The 24,397-nt window shown below is 44.8% G+C and overlaps 1 protein-coding gene across 1 annotated transcript in view; it reads right to left on the bottom strand.

Moving 5' to 3' along the window:
- ABTB3 (ankyrin repeat and BTB domain containing 3) overlaps positions 1–24,397 on the bottom strand; it is a 162,629-nt gene that overhangs the window by 10,602 nt on the left and 127,630 nt on the right. The window contains exons 5-11 of the mRNA XM_058805264.1: positions 23,107–23,272; positions 19,663–19,752; positions 16,401–16,502; positions 15,209–15,302; positions 14,961–15,096; positions 13,108–13,328; positions 11,508–11,686 (exon numbers count right to left, since the gene is read on the bottom strand). Coding sequence (XP_058661247.1) covers positions 11,508–11,686; positions 13,108–13,328; positions 14,961–15,096; positions 15,209–15,302; positions 16,401–16,502; positions 19,663–19,752; positions 23,107–23,272 — 988 coding nt within the window. The remainder of the gene's footprint in view (positions 1–11,507; positions 11,687–13,107; positions 13,329–14,960; positions 15,097–15,208; positions 15,303–16,400; positions 16,503–19,662; positions 19,753–23,106; positions 23,273–24,397) is intronic.

Raw genomic sequence — 24,397 nt, 5'->3', positions numbered from 1 at the left:
TAGCATTTGTTAGAAATGGCAGTTCTCATTTACTTGATTGCTATGTCTTCTGTACAAATAATTTTAAATTAAGAAGTCTTCTCCTTGGATGACAAGTCTTCTTTGCCTACAAAATGCCATAGCCCAGTCCCCTCTGCAAAAACAAAGTTCCTTTACAACAGTGAGTTCATTTTATTTGCAGACTTACTGTACTGGAAAATGATTTTTTTTTTTTTTTGCTCTTTAGAAAATGGTCACTGGTCACGTCTTAGGAAACCCGAGCTACAGGCAGATGCAGCTGCACAGTCTGCATACATTTTGAAGTGCAGCAGTCTCACACACAGACCCTTCCTCTACAGAGTGACTGAGGCACCAGAGCCAGCCACTCATTCAATCCCAAATGTTTCTTTATGGGCTCTTACACCTCTGGCACCAGTGTGGGCACCACTGTGCTGTGGAAGCCAGACCCTTGTAGAACCAGGTCTGGTCCGGGGCCTTTACCCTCTTCTGCCCCAACTTTGGGGGCAAGACACCCATAGGATGCTTTCCTAAGCTCCTTGAATATTTGTATGCCTAAGATGCAAGGGTAGTGAAATGGATTTAATGCTTAAGTACCTAAGTCCCAGATGAAAGCAGGATTTAAAAGCTTTGGCAAATTTTATCCCACACTTTGCTGATAACCAGAGCAAGTCTAGACAAGTTCAGCAGTGCCACACTGCTAATTCATGGTGACATCTTTTAAGTACCCTGTTGGCTGGTGAGTCTCTCCACACCACGAAACTGTGAAATGGCAAGACACTTAGACATAAGAGGGTCAAAGACGAAGGAAATAAGCAGGTGAGGGGCAAAAAAAATATCATAGTATAAAAATTTGAGGAACAGAGTTGTTACATTAAAAATATCTCCAGGCTTTAGAAGCAGAAATGGAAGCTTTCCTTGCTCTGAGCACCTTTCAGAAGTCCTCCTTAAATCCCACGAGTGACAAGGAAGAGTGGCAGAGATGCTGTAATGACTCTCCAACTGAATCTAATCAAACAGGGTGGGAAGGGGTAGAGCTGCTCCCTCACAGGCACATGCTGATGTCAAAGGAAATTACACGCACTCGCCGCAGGCAGGAGTTGGCTTCTATTACTACGTCAGATGTAGCACTGAAAGAAACTCTGAGGTAAGAGAAACTCTCATACTGAGAGACACCATTCAGCAGGCACAGGGCCCAGCCCTCAGAGAGGGGCTCACTGCTGTGGCTCCAAGACAAGGAGGGCATCTCACGCCAGGAGCATCTCACTGTTCTGCATCCTCCTGTTGGAGCCCTGCAAAGCGCCTCACAAAGGGAGTGGATCACAGGCTAAAGAGAAAAGGAAGATGTAAGGCCAGATTTCAAGAAGGAAGTGACTCAGCTGCTGGGAGGGTTGGGAGGGGAAGCTTTAGACAGGCAGGGCAGAAAGAGCAATTTCTTCTCTGCTCAGAAGGGCTGTGCCAAAGCACCAGGGCCGACTGAGTCAGGCAGGGAGGAGTGTGTCTGGAGGGATGCTGATTACCAGCAGGGCAGCTCCCAGCTGGATCTGGCAGATGCTAGAAGTCAGAAAATACAACAGAAGATGGGGACAATTCCATGGTTAGAGTGGAGGGAAGCTTCTGGAGAGGAGAAACAATGCTCACCTTTACCTGCAATGAATAAAAGCAAAGTGCACTGAAAAGGAGAGCTCTTGGCAGCCCCCTCCCCAATCTGCTGGGGTGCACAGGTCCTGCCTGTGTCACTGAGGTTTTCATGGGTTCCATGAACTCACCACTCCCAGCCATAGCTGTGCCCATGCAATAGCTTCTTAAAAACACACACATGCATCAATAAAGACAATGAATCTCCTCCTTCCAGAGTGTCTGTGGGAATGTGCTGATGGAAAATCTGGGTATTGGCTTTGCAGTGCCTCGTTAGGAGCTGGAGGCCCAACTCACCAGACCAAACCACAGCACCAGGGACCAGGACATCCAGCTGCACTGAGACCAGGGAAGGACAGGCCAAACTCAGCCACCCAAGTGGGAGAAGGGGAAGTCCAGCTAGTAAGTCCAGCCAACAGAAAGAACCAGTCATGCCTGCAGACAATCCCATGGGAGCCTGCCTACATGGGAAAGGGGCTGCCAGCTCCCTGGGTCACCAGCTCTGTGGTGTGCAGATACAAGCCCATTACAAAACCACTTTGCCCACAAGCCCACGAAAAAAGTGGTGTAAACTAAGCTCTAATTAGCTCAAAACGTGATACATCCACATGAGAGATGCTTAAAAACCCCAAGACATGGAACAGAGATGGGACAAAGAGAAAAGAGACCTTAGGATGGACACATCAAAGAAAGAGGGCCGTCAGACAAGACAGTGGCTCCAGACTTCCCATGCAGAACACTGACCTCATTTGGCAGAGAGGAGGCTGGAGACCTTTGGTTTCTACTGGTAACATTAAATACTTACATCTCATACCATCCAAAGGCCAAAAAATGAGCTCAGCAAGAGCTGAAGCATGTGCTTATTTAGAGTCATTGCTAACAAACAGCAGCAAGGGAGGGGATTGGTAAATTATTACAGCACACCAAGTTTTCTCCCCACACCCCCAGCATGTAACCAAGCTCACAGGACTGTGGCACAGAATCTGCTCCCCACAGTGCCTCTGCTTACTTTTACCAATAAACCAGGCAGAAATAGGAGAGGGAAAAGGAATACTTCATCTGTAGCTGGATGGCTGGGGAAAAATTGGCTTTTTTGAGCCAAATCCTGCTCTTGGAGGACTTGGGCTGCCTGTGAAGTGTCTGGGAACAACTGAGAAGTCCATGACCTGGGGCACAAGCCTTCCCCTGGAACAGGACATGTTCAGCCTATTCAACCTTCACCTTCACACAGTGCCCACCACTCAGGTACTCGCACTGAGATGCTCAGAAGCTGCCATTTAAGCACCAAGATGGATAATTCTTCCCTGTTTATCCTTTCATCCTATCAACCTAACTGTGAAAGCCCAGCTGTAAGAGCTCACTGCAGCAGCTGTGGGCAGCAAGATTAACACTGGAGGAGCAAACCAAAGTTTGTTTTCTTGCTACAGTTTGATGTTGGAACACCTTGTGCCAGGATGTGTGAGGCTGGCACCTGGAGAGAGGCCAGCCTCCCTTCAGACACGGGCGTTCCTTTGCGCTCCAAGGGAGCCGACGCACATCTTCTCCTGTGGGAGGGGGAAGAATGCTTGGCACAGGACATAATAAAAATATTTACCTAGCCACGGGGTAGTTTACAGATAGGGAAGAGGGAACAGGAACAACAACAGCGAGTCTTCTGAGGGAGATGGTGCTTCCAGCAGAGAGCTGGTTGGTGAGCAAGCAACTTTGCTTTGTAGATACAAGCAGTCCCCTGACTTAAAAGCATTCTTCAGCAGAGATCTAAAGGAATTCCCCAGTCCTGCTGAATGCACTTGAACTGTGAGGGGAATTTATAAATTCTTTTGAAGCAAAGCTGGAGGCTTTCAAGTTGTTGGACCAGAGATGCCTTGTTGATTGATCTGAGAAGAGGTGAAGACCTGGGTGGGAAGGGCAGGGATGTTTTTTCCTCAGTGTCCATCTGACAAGGGTCTGTGGCAGGATACAGGGAAGTCTCCTCCAGGCTTCAGCACATACCTGGGAGAGCTTCCTCCATTCCAGGTTACAGAGATCAATGCAGCATAGCTATTCTGAGATGTGCTCCTACAAGGTACTGGACACAATGGGAAATACATAGCCAATATTCTCCAGTGCCTGTTCAAGACACGTGTCTATGCCCCAAATTCTGTAGGGTGAAATGTGTGTTGCGGACTGGTCAAATCCCACTGCTTAGTTCTTACCAGCCTACAGACACCCTACCACCTCCACGTGGCTGCCCTGAAGGGTAACTTCTTGTTAACAAGTCAGACTTCTTTCCTTTACCCCTGAAATCCCAAGCAATGTTTTGGGGTTTTCTTCTCCTGATGCTACATTCACCAGCACAGCTCCATTAATGCTGTTTTAACCTGTCTGCCAGGCCCTCAAATTCCTCTACCACATAGCCCAAAAACCAAAAGCTCACTACATGAAGGCAGAAAAAGTAACACATTCTTCTGGGCTTGGTGTCTGCCTGTTAATACTCAACTCCTCAGCAAGCTGAGAAACCACACTGCTCAGAGAACAGGGGCACTGGCAAAGGTATCTTCTCTCTCTGGTCCTGAGGATGCTTGGGGGACCCATTTCTCTGCTAAATGCAGAGTGGCAGAAGTGCTGTTTCCAGTCAGCCATCTCACATGCAGTTCCCAGCAGCCGTAGTCTCAGGATACCCCTAGCCCACTGATGACTTATCCATGACATGCTGGCATACCCTTGAATGAGTCCTCTGTTCATGCTTCCCATTCCCAGAAAAAGATGATAAAGAATGAAGTAACAGAGAGGACTTTTTGCTGTCCCCCATTCCTGAACACTCAAAACTCTGAGACCTTTTCCATCTCAAAACTGTCTCCACCCTTGCACAGGTGATCCCACTACCATCCTCTTGTATAATTCACGCTCAGCAAATGCCTCAAAACTAAATAAATGCCACTTCAGATGGTCACTCCTAGATGGTTAAGCAGCATACACAGAATTAATATTAGTCAAACAGCTGGAAAGGGAGGGAAGCCCCAGAGGCTGGAGCTACAGTTAGAAGCAGTAAACTGCACAACAAAATGGGTTTTGTTAGTGCTGGGCTCAAGCCCCTCCACTGCAAGCACAAACGGAAAAGAACTAATCACAGGTAAGGCAGAAATGGACTCTTCCGTTGCTTCTGGGAAAGCTGCCAAGCCTCCTTTTCAAAAGGCTCTTTATATCCCAGCTGTGCATTGTATGTAAAAAGCTCAGATCCACGGGCACAGTCTAATCCTTGGGTGAGTGCCCAGGAAAGGGCAGGTGTCACATCCACGGCATTTATTTATTGTAAATGAAGAATATTTACAATATTCTTCATTTACAATAAATGAAGAATATTTCCCTGGCAGGGGAACATTTTAGAAGGTAGCAGAGGGTAGGAACAAAATCAAACCTGTGTTAGTAAGTACCAAGCTGAATGTGTGTTATGAAACCCCAGGATGGGGTTAACAGTGTGTTATTAACATGCCACTCGGTACCTGGCGCTCGCATCTCACACGCAGAATGCAGGACGCACATGTGTGGATAACCTGGCTCCGGCTTGCTCGGAACTGTTCAGACACAGAAGTGCTACAAGTGACAATGGGCAATGCTACACATCACTGCAGTTGCTTGAGAACAGTGAAACCTGACTAACAAATCACAGCAAGTCCCAGCCAAAAGATGGATCACTGTGTGCTGGCTGGGCACTGGATGACACACAGAAGGGCATTAGCCACTCCATGGAATCCATAAGCAGACACTTTAGCATACTGGGATGTCTTCAGGGTTATTTTTAGTGCAGGTTTTGGTGTGCCTGTCTCCTCTGTGGAAACTCCACGTTTTTCTTCAGCTGAAGTATTTCAGTCATCAGCCAAAATACTCCATTTTCAGGTGTTAATTTTTTCAAGAAATGTAAAATATTTTGTGGGAAATAAATATCTTTTATTGTAATGAAACCTTTCATTACAATAAAAGCTCAGTTTTCTGTTGAAAAGCAGTTCAACAAGACAGACAGGAGTCTTTTCTGATAGCATCCAGGTAAGAGAAACACAGACAACACTCTTCCAGGGGAAGACTTTCTTTGGGACACAATTATAACAGAGTGATGGTCCCACTGCTACACAGGGTTCACCTCTCCTGTCTACCCTTAGCCCTTCCTGCAGAGCAGGGCACTCTGGATTCATGCAACAAATACAGCTTCACTCAAACTCATCTGAAACATTCATTTCAGCCCACCATGAAGCAATGGGAAAAGGTTGAATTTTCTAGCTCTTTGTCTTCCAGTGTCACTTTCTAGGTCATATGCATACCCTGGGGAAATAACTGATTTTTGCTGACCACCATGCCTGGACTTAGTAGAACACACACATGAGCTGAGCCTGTTGACATTCTCCAACATTTATTTTATAAGAATCAAATCCAGAAAAACAAGAAAATCAATCCCAGCAACAGAGAAACTGAATGCTCATCTCAAGCTTCAGCATCTGAAAGCTTTCTTGGAACACAACAGCCAGATGCTTCATTCTTTCCTGCTGCATTCTGTTTGGTGGAGACATGAAAATACTTTTTCAGCAGTTACTGCATCTCTGACAGAGGCTGTCTCTGAAAAGACGTATTTTAAAAATATCCCAAAACTTTCCTTTTAACAGATTTCAGTTTCCAAATGGAGAAGCTACTGCAGAAAGAGTACCTTAGCTTTAAACCATATGGGCTAGATTTCTCAAGATACCCACATGCCTGAATCCTCTGGAATTTTAAAACTGGTTATTGTTCTGAATTGCTATTTGTTCTCAATAACTGTCAACACCAGACTGATGGCTGTTATTCAAGCAGCTCAGCCTTCCAAAAGAGTCTGTGCACTCCTGCATATTTCTTCAGCTGCCTGTAGGTGCATTTTTAAAGGTTCGAAAACTCCAGGAATTTTAAATCCTGAGAAAACATCTTTATAAAGCAGTTTCCTGCATCTTTCAACAAGCCTGGGCTGCCCAACACCTCACTAATGGGCTAAATATTAAAATAAAATAAATAAAATAAACATGTTGTCATGGACAGAAATGGATGGTAAGGATGGAATGAGATCTTCAGAATGAATGAAGGTGTGGCGGTGAAGGATTGCTCCTATGACTTTCTCAAGCTGATTTAGTCTTAGACAATACACTAGCAGGAACACTTATAATCCTAAGCCAAGTTTTCCTGGTGTGAAGCACCTCTAGGAGCTTCAGACAATGCTTCAGCACATGTGCTCAATGCACATGTAGACTCACACATGCCCTTCAGCAATGCATGGCCACACAGGATCTAAAGAAATGGCAAAGAGCTCCTTTCCTTACTGGTCCTATGAGGGAAAGGGAGAAAGCTGTAAGAGAGATTATTTGGAATTAAAAGATTGTGTATTTTCTCAAAAAAAAATAGGCCAAAGACAAGCTGATATAAATTGGTGTGGGCAGAAAAAGCAGTGGATGAAACTGGCTCGTGACCTCATCCAACTGGCAAAGGTGCTGGCTAACCTACATAGAGGGAGCTGGGTTATTTAATGACAATTCAGTCTTATGCAGAGCCCTGGAGTGCAAACCTAAACTCAACTTCCTCCAAAGGCCAGATGTGTTTAACTTCTGAGATCGTGGGCTTGAGTCTGTTTTTTCAGGTTGTGGAAATGTCAAGATCAAATTGAACAACTCCAGGATTTTCATAGACAGAGGACACAGAAGCATCTCTGCACATTGAGTGTATTATCTTTAGGAGAATCTCTGCAAAAACAGAAGAGCTGACCTGCGAGCCTCACCTCAGGTACTACAAGCCCATGGACCTGGATGCAGCTCCCACACAGCTCTTTTAAAAGCTTCTGTTTGGTGGGAGGCACTCCTCAGGTAAATATGGTCCTCTGACATGGGGCAGGTGGGCAATCCAGCTCAGAGTCAAGCTCAGGCAATGCAAACATCAACCTCAGCTGGAGGGAAGGGAAAGCTTCCAGTAGGGAGTTTGGGGGAGTTTTCCCAGGCCATGAAGAGCACAACACACATACCAACAGGCAGGAATTCAGTTGTATCTTCCTATCATTCTTCCATAACAAGATCTCCAGCATCATTTTAATTTTGAGGGTCTCAACTCTGCTCTACATAGCAGCTAAAGTTTAGCTCACGGCTAAACTCACTCCCAGAAGTGACTCTCGGGCTTCTGCCTCACACAACCCTGTCAAAACCACTTCTAGTTTGTGTGCTTGTCTTCCAAAGAGACTGAATCCATCCCCAAATGGCAGTGCCTTTCCTACCCATGCAGCGTCCCAAAACCATCATGTGTCATCAACATTTTTCAGGTTGTTGGAGTTTTCCAGTTTGGGTTTTGCTTGCTTTTAAGAGAGGTGCCTTAAACTGAGCTCTCAATGTCTTTACCACAGATGTTGCTTTTTCCAGAGTGCCTTGACCCTGATCTTTAATTTGGTAATGACCCAAGCTCACTGCAGGACAGCAGGAGCTGCAGATGGAGCAACTGCAGATGGATTCCCTGTCTGTCCTCACAGCTCTGCCTCAGCAGCAGGGAAACACTGCTACTTCCCCACTCCCCATGCAATTCTCAATGGTGCAGCTGATAGAAGACATTTAAAGGGATGAAAGGAAATGAAAGAGCTCCATCTCACTGGAAGCCACCAGGAGCTGGGTATCAAACCTTCAGCTGTGCTTTTGGAAGACTTCCTCCAGGGCTTCAGTGCAGCAGTGAACAACCCATGTGCAACCTATGCACTGTTTTCCTCCACTGACTTCACAGCTTGAAGAAAGGCAATAAACCCAGGAACTTGAGCTCAGCCAGTTTTGCCTGACTCACCGATTTTTGTTGCTGTTCTGTGTTACTGCATCAGGACTTCTGCGATTTTTTAAATTTGTTTCTACTGTCAGCATCCCAGCACATAGATGGGAATGGAGTTCCACCCTGCCACCCTGCAGGTCACCAACACCAGTGCTAGCAGAGCTCCCACATAAACCCTCACATCTGTATCCTCTAGAAACAGGCATTTTATAAACCATCTGAAAGAAAAAAGGGATTCCTCATATCTGACACTGTTCTTGTAGGTTTTGGTTACATTTTCTTTAGTATTTTCATATCTATTGCATTTGGCCTTTTTTTTTGCCCTGGGAACCTGCAAGAACATTTCGTACAACAGTGCAAAGCAGAAGGTGGGGACAGAAAGTTTGCTTCCTACTCTGAGACCTGCCCTTATGTTTCCATGTGATTTTTGGGGAGCTTCTCTGGCCAAATTACTCAACACTATGAATTGCTGTCTGGCTTATCCAGGTTATCACAGCCTCTGAGACTGGGACTGTCACTCCATGAGACACTAAAAATCTGCCTGTTTAATTACCTCAGTTTCCCTGTTGGTGAAGGGAGGATAAGATCTTCTTTCATGTCTCAACTCATTAATATTAGTAAATTGTTCTGAGATTATGGGATAGGTGGAACTATTTATAGGAACACAAAATGCCATTTCTACTAGGTGCAAGTTGCCATGCAATTAAAATATACTGAGCATCACAATATGTAGCAAATGGCACATCTTGTTTTACATCAGCAAAGAACTGCTAAGTGGCTCTCTGCTTCCTAGTTGCTTATTTTATACTTTTTGCCCTGAAAAACTCATTAAGGAAATGTACTGGGCCAGACTGTGATGTTTAGCAAGAGTCATAATCTCTCTCAGAGTTTCCAGCCCACAGGGAAAAGCACGTCCATGTGGGAAAATCAAGCTCCTCTCTCCAAAGCTCTACAAAATGCAGGGCTTTACAGTTTTCTGTCAAGAGAGAGGGATGTGAACCACAGTTATGGCCCTTCTGCACCTCTTAAAGGAGATTTCTTTTCTGTGGGTATACACAAAAATCTCTGCTCTCAGCCCTTCCAGAGAAGGAGAACAGAAGATCCTTTAAATCTCAGCTCTCCTCAGCTGCCTTCTGTGGAGTGACCAGGGAGAACTTTTATTGGCTCATTCTCCTACAAATGAATTTATGTAGATTCCTTCCAAAAGGCTGCATAGTCTCTTTCCTCATTTCTGTCTGGGAGAGCTTTGTAAGAGGCCATTTGGACAAGAGCACCACAATAATTCATAACATTTGCAGACAATTTGTAAACCCTTACAGTGTCCCAGAATGATAAATTATTTTTTCTAAGACAATGAAACACTGTGTGAGTGTGTGTTTGTGAATATGCATGAAGACAGGCAGTTCCCCCAGGCCCAGGGGCAGGCATAAAGATCAGCACAGATTTCTTCTCCATCATGTAGGGTTTTTGTGATACTTCAGTTGTTTTGCCCCTCCAGATTTTAGGTTTCTAAGTGAACCCAAAGCAGAAGGCAGCAGTCTTATTTATCCAGGTCTTATATATCTTATATATCTTATATATCCAGGTCTCCTACAATAGACTGTGGAAGATGTAGATAATCCTATGTAAATGATTTATTCTAATGATGATTGCTGGCCTTGGCTTCAGCCACCCAGGAGAAAAGCAATTAAAGTCACTCCTCATCCTAAATTACAAGGCCTATTCTCTGTTAAGTTTTCAATATGATTAGCTTCATATCAACTTTCAAACCAAGCAGCACTTTGTTGGTAGTTTCTGGATGAACATACATCAACCCAAGTGAGTACAGAACAAGGAATCTACAAATCCTAGGATTTGGAACAATTTCCTAAAACCTATCTCAAAATATTCTCCATAAATACTCATCCAATACAAACTATTACCTTGCAAAGGCAAGGCTCATGGGAGCAAAAATCAGAACAATACTGGAACAAATACGCAGGATTTGCTTAAGACTCTAGTCCAAGCCTGCTTTTGCAGCAAGATACAAGAAATAAATCCATGTAGGCCATCATTAGCTATACCAAGTCTGAAATATCTAGTATTGAGTACCTATGTCAGAACCTGTCCCCTTTTCACATTATTTAGCCTATTGCTAAAAATTATTTGCTCCTTGCTGTTACACATAGAGTTGGGTGATAAAAGTTTCTTGCTTTCAGTTTAACAATTAGAAGGCCATACTGACATGTATTGTGGAGTATGAGGAAAAAGAACACCAATCAAATAATTTTGATGCTTTTCATCACTACAGTGTTATTCTGGTAACAGCGGACAGTGACAGGGCATTCCTTGGGAGTGACTGACTCTCGGGGGACCGGCAGAGAAGAGACTATTGGTTATAACAAGTTTTAAATTCTTCTAGGTAAGACATTTCCCTCTCCTTGCCAGTTCCATGATCATCCCTTTTGCCATTATACTTCCATACCCAATGGTACCTCCTTGGAAAGGTTTTGTTAGTCTGATTTGCTTGGCTAAAAAAAGTCAGCTGAAAGAATAAATCTGGGGAACCTGCAAGTACAAACACACACATAGAAAATTTGAAAAAATTATCCTTTTCTTTGCTCATAGAAACCAGTCGCCTCACAAGGTTTAGAAGTCCAAATCCCACATGAAGGGAAGATAAAATCACGACAAGCTAAAGAAATCCAAAATAAACATGAATATTAGCTTTGTTGTATAGTTCTGTAAAGCAAGCTGGGTGAAATTACTCTTTGGGTTGGTTTGGTTATCAACATCTCTTGCCACACTGCCATGACCCTTTTGACTTTAATTTCACCACTATGTATCACTTTTGTTGTTGTCTCTCCAGCTTACCGCTAGCATCTGTTATTAGGATGTTCTAGTAGGAGCAGTGATTAGCCTGTGTGTTTATAACCCATGGTTCCACAGTGAAAAAACCCCAAGATACATATCAATCCAGATAATAATAATCCTGTATAGTCTAAACAACCTTTGGGAGAGCTGCTCAAGAATAATATTGCAAGCTTTCGTGTCTTATAGGATGGGAAAAAGGCTGATTTGCTTTAAAACACACAATTTCATCCTACCTTGCTGGCCTTCAGTATCTCAAACATCAGAGGCAGCCCTTGTGTGATGAGCTCCTCAGTGTACTCCTCTTCCTGAATGGACTTGAACTCCTTGAGCAAGCACTGGATGAGGGGCCGTCGGTGCTGCTGGAAGGACGTGCGCAGAGACTCCAGCCACGTGTGCAGTGTCCAGGGAACACCTGCACACAGAGGACACAGCTCATCCCAGCTCCAGGCAACAACGTGCCCTTCTGCTTTTTTACCTTTGCTGATATTAAGATTTCAAGCGAAAGCTGCCAAATCATTCAAGAAATCAAATTTCTATTTATCCCTAATTGAGAAGGCCGATCGTTATCAGTACATCCCAGAGCTAATGCACAGAGGCTTTCCTCCAAATGCTAAGAGAGAAGACTGTGGTCTCTCTGCTCATCTAGCCTTCAGCTTCTCTGCTGAGACTACCAATTTGTGGTAATTGCTGTGGTGCTCTGCGTTGCAAAAGCCTTTTGGAAACTAGATTTACACTAGCTCATTTGTTTGAATGTGGCCCTGGAGAGCCATTAAAAGGTGAAAAAACCTGATTTTGGTCCCTACCTACCTGGATTCAAATTGGTGGTCTTCAGATTAAAACTTGCTTTAAGTGATACCCCATGTCCTCTCCTGATCATTAGCATTTTCCCTAAAGAGCACTGAGTGAGTTAAGCAGATCAGCCCTTTCAAGCAGCTTCTCATGGCAGAGCCACTCTCCAGGAAGTTAAAGGGAACTGCTCCCATGCACTGAGCGAGAAAGCACATGGAGCTGATGTACCTCTGCAGGCATGAGGCTGGATGTGACCTACTTTCTGCTCTTATAGAATGGAGTGGAAGGAAATATAAGCCTGGTGTTTGGCAAGTGAAGGTTTTTCCTTCTATGTCAGAAAATGTTCAATGCCTGCAGAGCACCCCTGCCACTCTCCTCTCATTCATTTCCAGATCTTTGCCTGCACAGTCCACTGCACGCTCTGACCCATATCCCATGGCCCCAGGACTGGAGCACCGCCCCAGGCAGAGGCACACCAGGCACTTGGGTCTCTATTTCTCTGTGAACAGATGAATGGGGATGGTAAACACACAGTCCAGATCGATTTCCATCTGCGTCACACAACCACCCTGCCCACAGGCAGAAGCAACTTCACCGGGGGCTGGTATTATGTTCAAGTCCGTCACTGGCAGAGCTGGCATACCAAGAAGTCAGCTCCCTGCTCCTGCCTTCAGAGTCTCAGAAAATAAAGTCGTTTTAATGGTGGACTGCTTTAAAGCAGAGTGCAAAAGAGAGGCAGCTGGAAGTGGCCCATTATAGCTGAACACTGCCCCAGAGCCTTACCTACACTCTGCCATGCAGCAGTGCAGATGGCTCCTGGTGGAAACCACTGTGTCCTGCAGAAAAAAGCCACTGGTCCCTGAACAGAATGTGCTGTGGAGCTGGAATGGGCCAGGAACCTGTCAGATCTCCCACCACCTTCCATTCCGAAAGAGTTGAGGAAGATGTGACCGTGGCTGGTTTAAGCAACAGCCTGACAAGAGGGACATGTTTCTGAGAGTGGTCCTTCCCTGGCGGAAGCAGAGGAAGGAGGCCAGCACTGACCTATGCTCCGGATGTCGATGGTGACGTCCACGTAGCCGTGCTCGGCGCTGTGGTACATGGCCTCCTTCAGGGCCTTCAGCTTGGCCTTGCTGTTGCGGCTGGCGCAGAGAGGAGCTGCTGCCGAGTCGGGCAAGTCCGTGCCCTCAGCCAGGATCTCCTCCAGGGACAGGATATCGCTCTTCTCCTTCTCCGGCTGAGCAAGCAGCTTGCGGAAAACATTCCTGTCAATCACAGCACGACACAGAGGGAGAGAGGGGGCAGGAGAGGAGAGGAAAGGGAGAGCAGTCAGTGGCCAGGCTTTCACTGCACTGGGCTTACTCGCTGTGGGGCAAATTAGGACACCTACCCAAGAAATTACTCCAGCTAATGGCAGAACCAGCTGAGAGCAGACCCAAGGCAAGCACAGCTCCCGCTAGCCCACCTGCACTGCCTGGGACACGTCTGCAAGTCACTGCTGTCGTGACACGAACCGCACAGATGTCGCACGAGGGGCGGCATCTTGTGGGAGCAAAGACTCGTGAGCTAAATGTGACTCAAGACTTCTTCAGCAACCAGGGAAGGCCAAGGTGCCTCTGGACAAGCTCTTGGGACTCCCACCATGGCAGCCACCTGGGAAGGGAGCTGCCTGGAGCTACTGAAAGCACCACCACTCGATTCACACTCAAAGCAGTCTGGGAAAGCTAGAGCAGCTAGACATTCAACAAGGCCAGTCAGGGCAGGTTCAAGCACAGCTGGGACTACTCTACAAAGCCACTGATCCAGCTGGGCCATCAAATAACAAAACCCAAACTCAGAGACTTTGTGCCCTCAGGTTCACACCAGAATAACTCATCAACCTCAGTAGTTTCCCTTGGTTTTGCAGCTGTGAGAAGAGAAACCAGGCTGGCTCCCAGCCCACCCTCCTTGTATGCCAGTGTCCCCCCTGCTCCCACTTACACTGCAGCATGGTGTGTCCCAAACTAATTTAGGGCAGAGATGGAAGGAAGGAGATGTGTGTGAGTGTTATACAGGTAGGAACACAAGAGTTAGAGTCTGTGACATGGACAGCGAGCAGCCAAGCCACAGAGAGCCCCAGGTTCTCCTCAGGCCTGTGGCTTCCATTCACACTGAGTGAATGTGAGACTTCAACACCCAAAGTGTCCCGTCTGTGCCAGGGATCCCTGCAGGCTCCAGATGGACAGAGCTGTTGAACCCGCCCTGACGTGCCGTGAGCGTGTTGTTAGACTGGCAGCTTGTCTCTAAGCAAACACACGGTAGGTACTGTCTCTAACCTGTATCTATGTTCCTCTGGATGGCTACAATCAGAAAAGTAGGAGTGTGAAGATCATGATACTAATTCATTACACTGCAGTCAACTCCTGAGCGTTCCAAGGTCATGCATGCCAGGTGCTCATCTCAGTAGTTCTTTTTTTTTATATTTGCAGCATACAAACAACATTAAGACACACAGGACTTTACAGTAAACATAGATGCAGAAAATCTACTCAACAAAATTAAGGCTGCAGCAGTACAGACACAATTCACTCAAACCTGAGAAATATATCAAGAAATTCAGAAGGAATGTTTTTGACATTCCTCTCTGCTGTCACATCAGCTGCCATTTAACAACCACTGCACTGAACATACCACAAGAAGTCCCCTTCCTTTTTTTTTTTTTTTTTTACATCAGAAATCAAAACAGAGCTTGTACCACCAACTGGTTTAATTCACATGCTAGCAGAAAGCCTTAAGTCTCTGCTCAGTTGGTGGCATGTTCAATTGTTCATGCAGAAATTTCACCCATCTGCTCAAATTAGATGCCCAGGCAAAAAAGCAGCACTTGAAGGATGCCACTAGACTTGTTCCCACTCTACCTGTGTCCATGTGCAGCAGCCTGACTGAAAGAGTTCATGTCACCTTGTGGAGTCATGGAAATGCCATTCCTGTACATTGTTCCTATCATGGGGTCAGCTCCTCGCTCCAACAGCAAACTGACCAGTTCAAAATTTCCTGCAAGGCAAGAGATGCAATTTTACTCCTTTCGAAATCCAGTAGTTGCTCACCTAAACCGCAGATCCCAGCTGAGGAATTGTTACAATGGGAGGAGGAAGAAAGTCCTTACCAGCCGCTGCTGCCAGCTGTAAAGGAGTTTCAGAGTAATTTTCCTCTCCATGTTCTAAGGAACCTTCTACCTTTGCTCCAGCATCCAGCAATAGCTAGAAAGAAAATTCACCATTTAGACCATTTGGGGGTTATCACACTCTGAAGACTTCATGAACAGTGACAAATGAGAATCTAATGCTTCTTGTTATCTGCAAACCCAATACAATGGAGACACGTGACATGCAAATTCTGCCCATTGTTTCACAGAGGCAAATTCATTCCTTTTTTCGCTCATTTTACGCTGCCAAACATCAGAAGCTCCAGCGTCCAACTTCAGAGCCAAAAAAGTGTAACCCAGCGTTTTTGATGGGAAATGGGATAAGGTCAGTGTTAGGAAGTAATGCGCTGGAGATGGAAGAAAGTTAGCCCGACAAGCATCCTTCCTTCATGGTCTTCTAGAAGCCCAGCACCATCCAAAAATGGATCAGATTTCAATTGTCTCCATCTTTTATATGAAGACCAAAAGAAAGGCAACTCTTAAGAACCAATTACAGCAATGAGTCCAAAAGCTGTGGTCTCCATCGGGGACACTTCCACGTAAGCAGCAGCAGTGCTGAAAACAAAAGTGGCCAAAGAGAGCAGGATGGAGCCTGTGCTCCAGCCCCCTCTTGGCCATTTCTGTCTTAAGGCCTTCAAAGTTTTGGTGCTTGAGTGTGTCACAGACACAGCTGTTTTGAAGAATGAACCTTCCCAACTTTTGAGATGCCAAAGCACAGAACCAGCACATCCCACATGACACCTGGATGGGCTAAGGAGAGTCAGGGATTCTCCCCCTCTGGAGCAGCACGAGGGCTGTTGTCCACCTCTCTCCCACCAAGGCAGCAGTTTTGTGTTTGCTAGAATATTACAGTGTAAGAAAGTGCAATGAATGAATAAACAAACACATAAAACAAGTGGTCAGGAAGGAGCACAAGGAGTTGTCAGACTTTCTTTGGTGCAACTCTGCTTTAAAATTGTCCTGTTTAAGCCTCATATTGGTTAAGTTTTGACACCATATTCACTTTGTAAGTCTATCATGTATCAGTACACTCTTGAAGCAGAAGTAACCAATATGAGTATGACAAGAGGATGCTGGTTTGAGATGGATGTAATTAGAACTGAAGAGGAGAAAAAAGAAAGAATGAGATGCAGGTAGGGAAATACAATAATACCTGAACTACAGGAATATGTCCATGCAACACAGCAAATGTCAGAGCTGTCCAATGGCGGGTCTCAGGGTGGACGGATGGGTATTTATGAGCAGTACTGACAACCTATAAACAAATTAAAGTTATTTTTTTAAAGAGCTATATGTAACAAAATTCAACTTGCCTGAAAGCCAGGCATGTGAGGGAGTAAGTGAAATAGAAAACCTGGGAAAGGTGCTTTAAAAAATTATTGGCTTCATTTTTTTTACTGCAAAATTTTTCTCAATATTAAAACTGTTTGTGCTGATTTGACAGCTTGATTTGAGTTCTTACCAAATGAAGTCTTTTACCAACTACTGTAGCTCCATCTAAACCACTGGCCACCAGATTCTTTTGCACAAGGGCAAAACATCCACAGCTGGTTATAACAGCACACACTGGGGAAGTAAGGATGGATCAGAACATTTACAGCTAAAGACCACTCCCACTGACTTCACCAGGCCATGTACCAACAGCCCTGGGTCTTGGGATTGCTCCAGGCCCAACCAAATTTCTTTGCACTTAAATCAGTACTTTTGTCACTGCTGTCATGAAAGACACATCACAAGCCCTACCCTGGAGTTTGCAGGCATTCTTCCAGGCTCTTCCTCTCTCACCAGAGGGGAAAAAAAAAGTCTGAAAAGTGATGGGGCAGAGTGTCACTTCAGAAATGCTTAAGAAAATCTCCTTTTACTGCCTTCTCCTGTCTGAGTTGAGCTAAAAGTGCTGGGTGGTGACAGTTAAAGAGATGCAAACTATATCCTTAGAAAACAAAATGCTATTCTTCAGGTTGCTCCTTCTATTTTCTATGCCTTAGTGTCTGGTGCCTCTAATGTAGACATTGGGGAAGATGAAAAACCATTCTTTGCTTCAGTTTCCCTGTCTTAAAGATGGGGGTATTAATATTGATGAGGTTCACAGAGCTGGTAGAATCTAATGAACATCTGCAATCCAAGGCTGTGCACTCAGATGGAGTGTGACACTAAAATTCAAAATCTTGTTATTGATCTTCAGAGGAGGACTAAAATCAGAGTAAAAGATGCACCATCTCTCTGTCTCACCAGCCAGCTCTGCTTTCACTACCTTGTCTGAAGCACTTTAATCCATACAGGGGAGCAGGGCCAGTCATTAAATATCCAGTTCCAGCAGCAGCTCACATTTCCAAGTGCCACATGCAGGGTTTTGCTAGATGCAGGCCCTCAGTCCCAAGGACAGGGATGAGGGCAAAAGCTGAAGACCCGTGCATGCAGATCCCACAGCTTGCCAGATCTGCACCAGCACCTGGCTGTTACCACCCAGATTTGCCCAACAGAGAGCTCAAAGGGCACCACAAGGAGTGTGCTGGACTCTGAACAAGGACACAGGGCTCCTTAGGGGCTGGGCTGGGTCACAAGGAATAGGATTGAGCAGCTCAAGCCTTGGGGTTTGGGATGTGGAGCAAGAGCAGCAGAGGGCAAGGATGGGCAGGACCATGGCTCAGTGAATGCACCCAGCTCCTGCTCAAGCATGGTTCCCAGCACTGTTTGGGGCAGTCCATGGAAAGCAGCAAAGAAAATGAAGTCATTTAAACTCCTTTGCTCCTTTTTGTTTTGTTGGTTTTTCTTCGGTGTTTTTTTGGTTTTTTTTTTTTTTTCCAAGTCAGAGTTCTCTCCAACACAGTGTTTGCAAAAGACCTGTGCCTGGACAAGCTTTTAAGGATGAGACTGGCTGAGCAGCTACAGGTCCCACTGACTACAGAGCAAACTGCAGCTTCTCAGCACATCTGGAAATGAGTCCATTTTCACTAAGGGTGGGCAATCAAAAAGGGAGGTGCCCAGCATTTGAGACTACTTTTGGAAACATATTTGCAAAGTGAAAGGGAGAAAATTATGCAGCACCTGACAGAGTATTTATTTTTGTTCATGGTTGATTTGCCTTTTTTTTGCCGTAATTGCCCAATTTGCACAGTTGGTTGTGGTGTGCACAAATCATCGTATAATTGCACACCATAATTATTCACAGTTCTTGTCCAAAAGTGTTTTCATTTGATTGTAGAGCAAACACTCTACAGCAGTGAACTGGGGAGGTTCACATTTCTCACTGGAGTTATTCTCTCATATGTCAGCAGTTTCAGGAAGACAAAACTGTTTAAATTTGCATTTGATTCAAGCCTGGAAGATTACTGGAGCAATTGGGAGGACTGCTCCTAATGAAAATTCATCCTAGGAACCAAATAATGACACTTCACATCTGAGCCACGAGGCAGGTTTAAGGAAGAGATCAACCTCCCTGCCCATCCAGTCTTTGGTCTGACTAGGGGTTCAATCATGCAGTTACTGCCAGCTCTGAGAGTCGTGTGCTTGGCTGTGGGGAACTGAAATCACCAGCTGATTTCACAACATGGTAGTAACACTGTCAGTCTCCTATGGCGGACATCAGTTTCCATTTTTTAAATTGGACTTTTTAAAAGTGCAAAACATCTGTCTGAAGCAGTGACTCCAATTTATCAGCTCGCTCAAGTCCAAACAGAACAGATGGAACACAGATAAGTGAAGCAGACAGCTTAATTTACTCATGACCTCAACAAATTGAAACTGGAATCATTAACAAATAACTCTTCACGGATTTTCAAATGACTCTTAAAAAATGTACATACCTGCATTGCACTGGGTTGGACAACAATCTGTTTGGTGGACAGATTGTCTGAGTTTGTGATATGCGTTCATCAATGAGACATTTATATTCTGGAAGCTTCAAGCTCCTCATCCAACAGTTTTTAGCCCAAGGCACTTTGTAAAACAAAACAATGGAACCTATATGGCTCTTGTGTGCTGGGGATGCTTACTTGGAACATCCATATGCATAGAAATGCTGAGTTTTGGCAAGTTACCAGATGGGTGTTTCTTTCACCTTCTTCATTTAAAGTCAGCTGAGATTCAGTGAGTCCTTGTAATAGCATTAGAGCTGGGCCTAGGGCTAGTGCCAATTAACGCCTGTATTCATTTGCAGTGTGCAAACACAACTAAATCACTGTTACCTGTGGGTTAACTCCGGTGACTGGACCCCTTCTGTGCAGTGAATCCCAGTGTTAACCTAATGCCATTTGATTTCACTGATCATTTCAAATGGTCCCAATCCCAGATAAAACAGATTTGTTTTCTTTTTCACGCTTGAGATTTTCGCTCCGCTACAGGGAGGTATTTCCAGGGAGTAATTTAAGATGTAAACAAACAACAGAAAAAAGATACAACCAACAAAAAGTCCTCACCTCAGCATTCAGATCTGCTCCAGCATCTAGCAGCATCTGCACCATAGCCTCATCACCCCTGACACAAGCATACATCAGTGGAGTCATGCCCTAGTCATTTTTTGGAGTTAAAAAACAAAGGAATTGACAAATTTAACACAGAACTCTCTTTGATTTTTAAAAACAATTATTTAAGTATATATCATCAAGACTAACAGCATGTATTTAATGAAAGCCATTACCTCTGCTACAAACATGCCCCTCAGACTAGCAAAAGTCAAACATTTTGGTAAAAATCTCAATTTTTGTTGTCACTTGTGCTTACTGCTTGTATTTTTGATGTTATCTTCAGCATGGTGAGTGAAACTAGGCTCACCAGCCTCACCTCCATCGTATACTAAACTGAGCACTTTTGTCTTTGGAGCCCCAAAAGAGACGTGTTTTCACCAAAGCAACCATTATTTCCACTGGTATTTTAGAAAGACAAGAATTCTATTCAGTTTTCTATGATCAGAGTGTCTTAAAACCTAACTTTTCAATTACTAAAAGAGCCTTTAAAACATCTCAAGCTCCCTTTAAGATCAGTCAGATTTGAGCACAGCTTTTTCAACATGGATACTGTAAGGGGCTGGAAATGTCAAGGCTTTGTATAGCACTCCCTAGCAAACATGGACTTAATTTCAAATGAAATGCCAGACAGCTTTGTTGCACATTACTGGCTCTAGGAAAACACGGCCCTGCTTGGAGAAAAAGTGGATTAAGTAACCCTTCACTACAGAATCACCACAATGCAATTTGTATTAATCTGAAATACCTGCTATGCCTGATCACCATTTCCCTTTATTAGGGAAGTACTGCTGTGGCTGTGGTAATGAGTCCAGATGAAACCATGAACAAAATTATTAAACCTACTGCAAATTATAACAGCAAAAGCTGCTTATTAAATACACTAGGGGGGGTTGACCAACAGCCACCAGTTGCTTTGCAGTAAATCTCCTGAAGCATGCAGCTACCTCTGATGCATGTTTACAGCCTGCCTTGAGGTCCCCCAGTAAATCTGCTGTCAGACCACAGTCCATTTGCTCTTTAACCCAAGTGCTGCTATGAAGGGAAGTTATTTTCAGGGAAACTGGAGGTACCTGTCCTGGCCAGACACTGAGCTGTGACACTGTTCTTCCTAGCAAGAGCCCAGCACACTGTTTTTGCTGAACTACCCCAGTATTCTTGTTTGTATGAAGGGAAGGCTGCTCCTGTAGAGACAATATAAAATAATGTTTATGCCTGCAAGGTCCTTAGGTCCTCCCTGAAAGTCATGGAGCATTTCACAGGATCCAATCTGCAGTGTACTCATGGAATAAGCACTTGGGTCCTCATGCCATTATTGAGAAAAAATAAGTTCACCCTTGGCAAGGAGAGTTCTTGGGTGACTTGAAGGTATTTGCAAAGAGAATTTGAAAGGACTTCAGCCACAGTCAGTGGCAAAAGATTTCCTTTGGCAGTCAGTAAACACTACAGGAACAAACAGGACCATGCAAATTACAAAAAAAATGTGCTTGGGCCTTGGAATATGAGGATGGGGTAGCAGCTTAAAATTAAATACATTTTCCTTCAAATGTTTTTTCAGTTTCTGTAAGTGGCATCACTGGATAATTAATTCAAGTGTTCATTGAACACAAGGGGTCTAATCAGATCTGTAGAAAAGAATCTGAAAACCAATCTGAGCCCCAGTGCTGGGGCTCCCCCTGCAAGACACAGCACGTGGGCAGCCACAGTGAGGAGTCCTGCAGCAACATCCAGAGCAAAAGCTCAGCCTGGGAACCATGCAAGAGGTCCTGACCCTGCTGCAGCTGAACAAGGACTTGACACTGACTAAAAGGGGCCCAGAATGTGATGCTGCAGTGTCAGGGTTTTAAAGAGTTAATGAGGATTTTAACCTCCCCTTCACTCGCACTCCTGTCCCAGTTGCTTTTGCCTCTGCCAGTCCCCCCAGGCTTGCCCTGCAGCTCAGCCTTGTGCTGCAGCACCACTCACCCCTCTCTGCACGTGGGAGGAATGGATTTTTAATGAGCCCATCATTAGTGTTCGAAGCACACACAGGAACACAGTAACAATGTGTACAATCAACATAAGGGGCATTTGGCTTTTGGCAAAATGTGAAATTACTGTCTTTCTTTCAGCTTTGTATGACCTAGGGCTCTGTCCTGCAAGATGTGGGATCCTGCAAGATGTGGGACATTTGATCCAGCGAAACATTTAAGCACAGGCTTAACTTTCACTCAAATAGGATGTAAAAGCATGTGTTCAGAGTTAAGCATATGATTAGGTACTTTGATGAATCAAGCCAGAGTGTTCCCAGTTTTCAGCCTGGAGGACAGAGGAAATATGCTGTGAAAAGTTTCCAGGTTCAGACTAACTTAAAATAACAATAATTTAAAAAAGTATGAACCTTGGAATGAGCAGTTCAATACTGTATTTTTTTCAGGAAGTATTGCCCTCTTCTAAAGCTTTTCTCAGATGAATCCACAATACTAACTCAGACTGAAGCCACTGAACAGCAATGTAATTCACATTCCTGGAACAGCTTTCATCTCAGAAGACCTAAACCCATGAACACTTCAGCTCTTGTCCCTTGTGACCACCTGAGAGGTGGCAGCCACCTGGCTCCTGTCAAAAATTATGACACAGCTCTGGGAACACGCAGCAATAAACTTTCATCAGGGGCACCAGAAAGGTCAGGGGACTCTATTTCAAAAGGAAAGGTTAGTATTCATAGCCATCATCTCCCTCTGGGAAGGGGGAACCACCTTGGTGAGCACTATGGTCCTGCAGACAGCTGCCAGTAGGCAGCTGCAGAGGGCAGCTTTAACCCCAGGCACAACCACCAGCCTCACGGAGGGGTAATCCAAGGAAATTCAGGCTCTTCAACTGGTGGATGTTGGCCGTGATAACCAGTGGAGGGGTAACTGCAGAGATACTTTCACATCTGTGAGGTTCAAACTGGACCGAAATCCATTAAACAGCATCAGCAATTTACCATTCACTGACAAGGTGGGTGGTGCACATGAAGTGGTGACAGATCCCAGAGCTGTGTGCAGTGCAAGGCTGCTCACCTCATAAAGCCCTGTCTCACAGCACTGTGCACGGCTCTGAAGCAGTTTCAAGTATTCAGCTCAACACTAAGCTCCCTTGGGATCTTCCTCTGCCTTCACTCAACTCAGTTCACTGTTAAGAATATTTCAGGGGATGCAGTCACCCTCATACTGAGTTACCTCAGTATAGGCAAATTGATACAACTCAAAACGACCTCACTTAATGTGGATGTTCACCTGGCAGTGCTTTAACTCAACGAAGGGGAAGCATTAGGGTCCTGTCTATGTAGAGCTGAAAGCTGGGGCTCATTTCCTGTGACAAGCAGACAAAACTCTCCCATTGCACAGCTGCTTCCATGAATGTCCATGCCGTTACCTGCTCGCTCATGCTGTTGATCCCATCCGGCCCCAGCAGGGATATGGCCTGCTTAACCAGATCCGTCCGGCCGCAGTTGAGCATCCGGAAACCCAGGTCTTGCTTGAACTTTGCCTCGGTGGCAACTGCATCCAGCTTCCGAGAGGCACAGAAACAGTCGTCGATCCTGCAGGGGGAGAAACCAACTCCCTCAGAGGACAGGCAGAGGACAGACCTCCCGAGGAAAATAATACTGTGCCCTGGTTTTGAAGGATTTAGGTCACGCGCGCATCCATTCTCCTTTGACCTGCATGTGCAAGGAAATTGCTGAATGGGAAATGACAATCCAAGATAATGGGAGACTGCCCTTGGTCTATCTTTCATGGGACAAGTTATAAATTTCAATAAAAACTGGCGGGAAAAAGCCCAGCTTGCACTTGATTTTGTTTCCCTGTTTAGGCAATGTACAGTACATTCTCACCACAAGTTTTGTCTCTGCATGGCAAGGTTATCCAATTCCCCTGATCCCTGAAAACTTCCAATGACTTCAGTAAGCTTTGAACTTACATCAAATGGATGTATAATCGTTGACAATAGACCAAAGAGAAAATAATGTCACTCCAAACACCTTCAAGGATCTTACCAGCATAGTCCCAGTAAATGGGAAGCTTTTCTGGAGCACAAAGTGCAAGTCACAGAATCACAGGCTGGCTGCTGGCTGAGGTTGAGCAGAACCTCTGGTCCATGTGATGCAAGCAGGGCCACATATGCATAAGTCCCCCATGGACTTGCCAGGCAGTCATGGCAAAACACAAATCCTTTCTGGCTGTGTCTAACAGACGACATGTCATTCTTTTAAGGTCTTATTCCAAAGGTCTTCAAACTGTGAACTGATATTAATTTCAAATGAAAGAAAGGCTAGGAGTTATTTAGCCAAGATGTGAATCTACAGCTCCAGAGAGAGCCAGGCAATTCAAATCTAATGTTTATCCAAGTTGGTTTCATCTTGCTAAAAGACATATTTGCTTTTCTTTCATGCTGAGGAGTGTCTGGGGCAGAGGGTGGAGTCCAAATCCACAGCGCTTTTGGTGTGAACTTGGATAAAGGACTCTTTGGAAAAACACCACTTTAAATCTGCAAAAATGCTAGGTCAGAAAATGACGGGCTACTATTGAAGGAAAAACAAAATAGAGATCAAAAGTGAAAAAGTCAAGCATACATCAAATATTTGTTTTTCTATTTCATATGTTAAAAACCGCCAGCAAATCAAAAGAGAAACAGAAACAGCACATCACTATCATTTAAATTTCTT

This window comes from Ammospiza caudacuta, chromosome 5 (assembly GCF_027887145.1).
Source record: "Ammospiza caudacuta isolate bAmmCau1 chromosome 5, bAmmCau1.pri, whole genome shotgun sequence".
Taxonomy (NCBI): Eukaryota; Metazoa; Chordata; class Aves; order Passeriformes; family Passerellidae; genus Ammospiza; species Ammospiza caudacuta.
The sequence above is the reverse complement of the archived record's forward strand: the minus strand, read 5'-3'. Positions and strand labels throughout refer to the sequence as shown.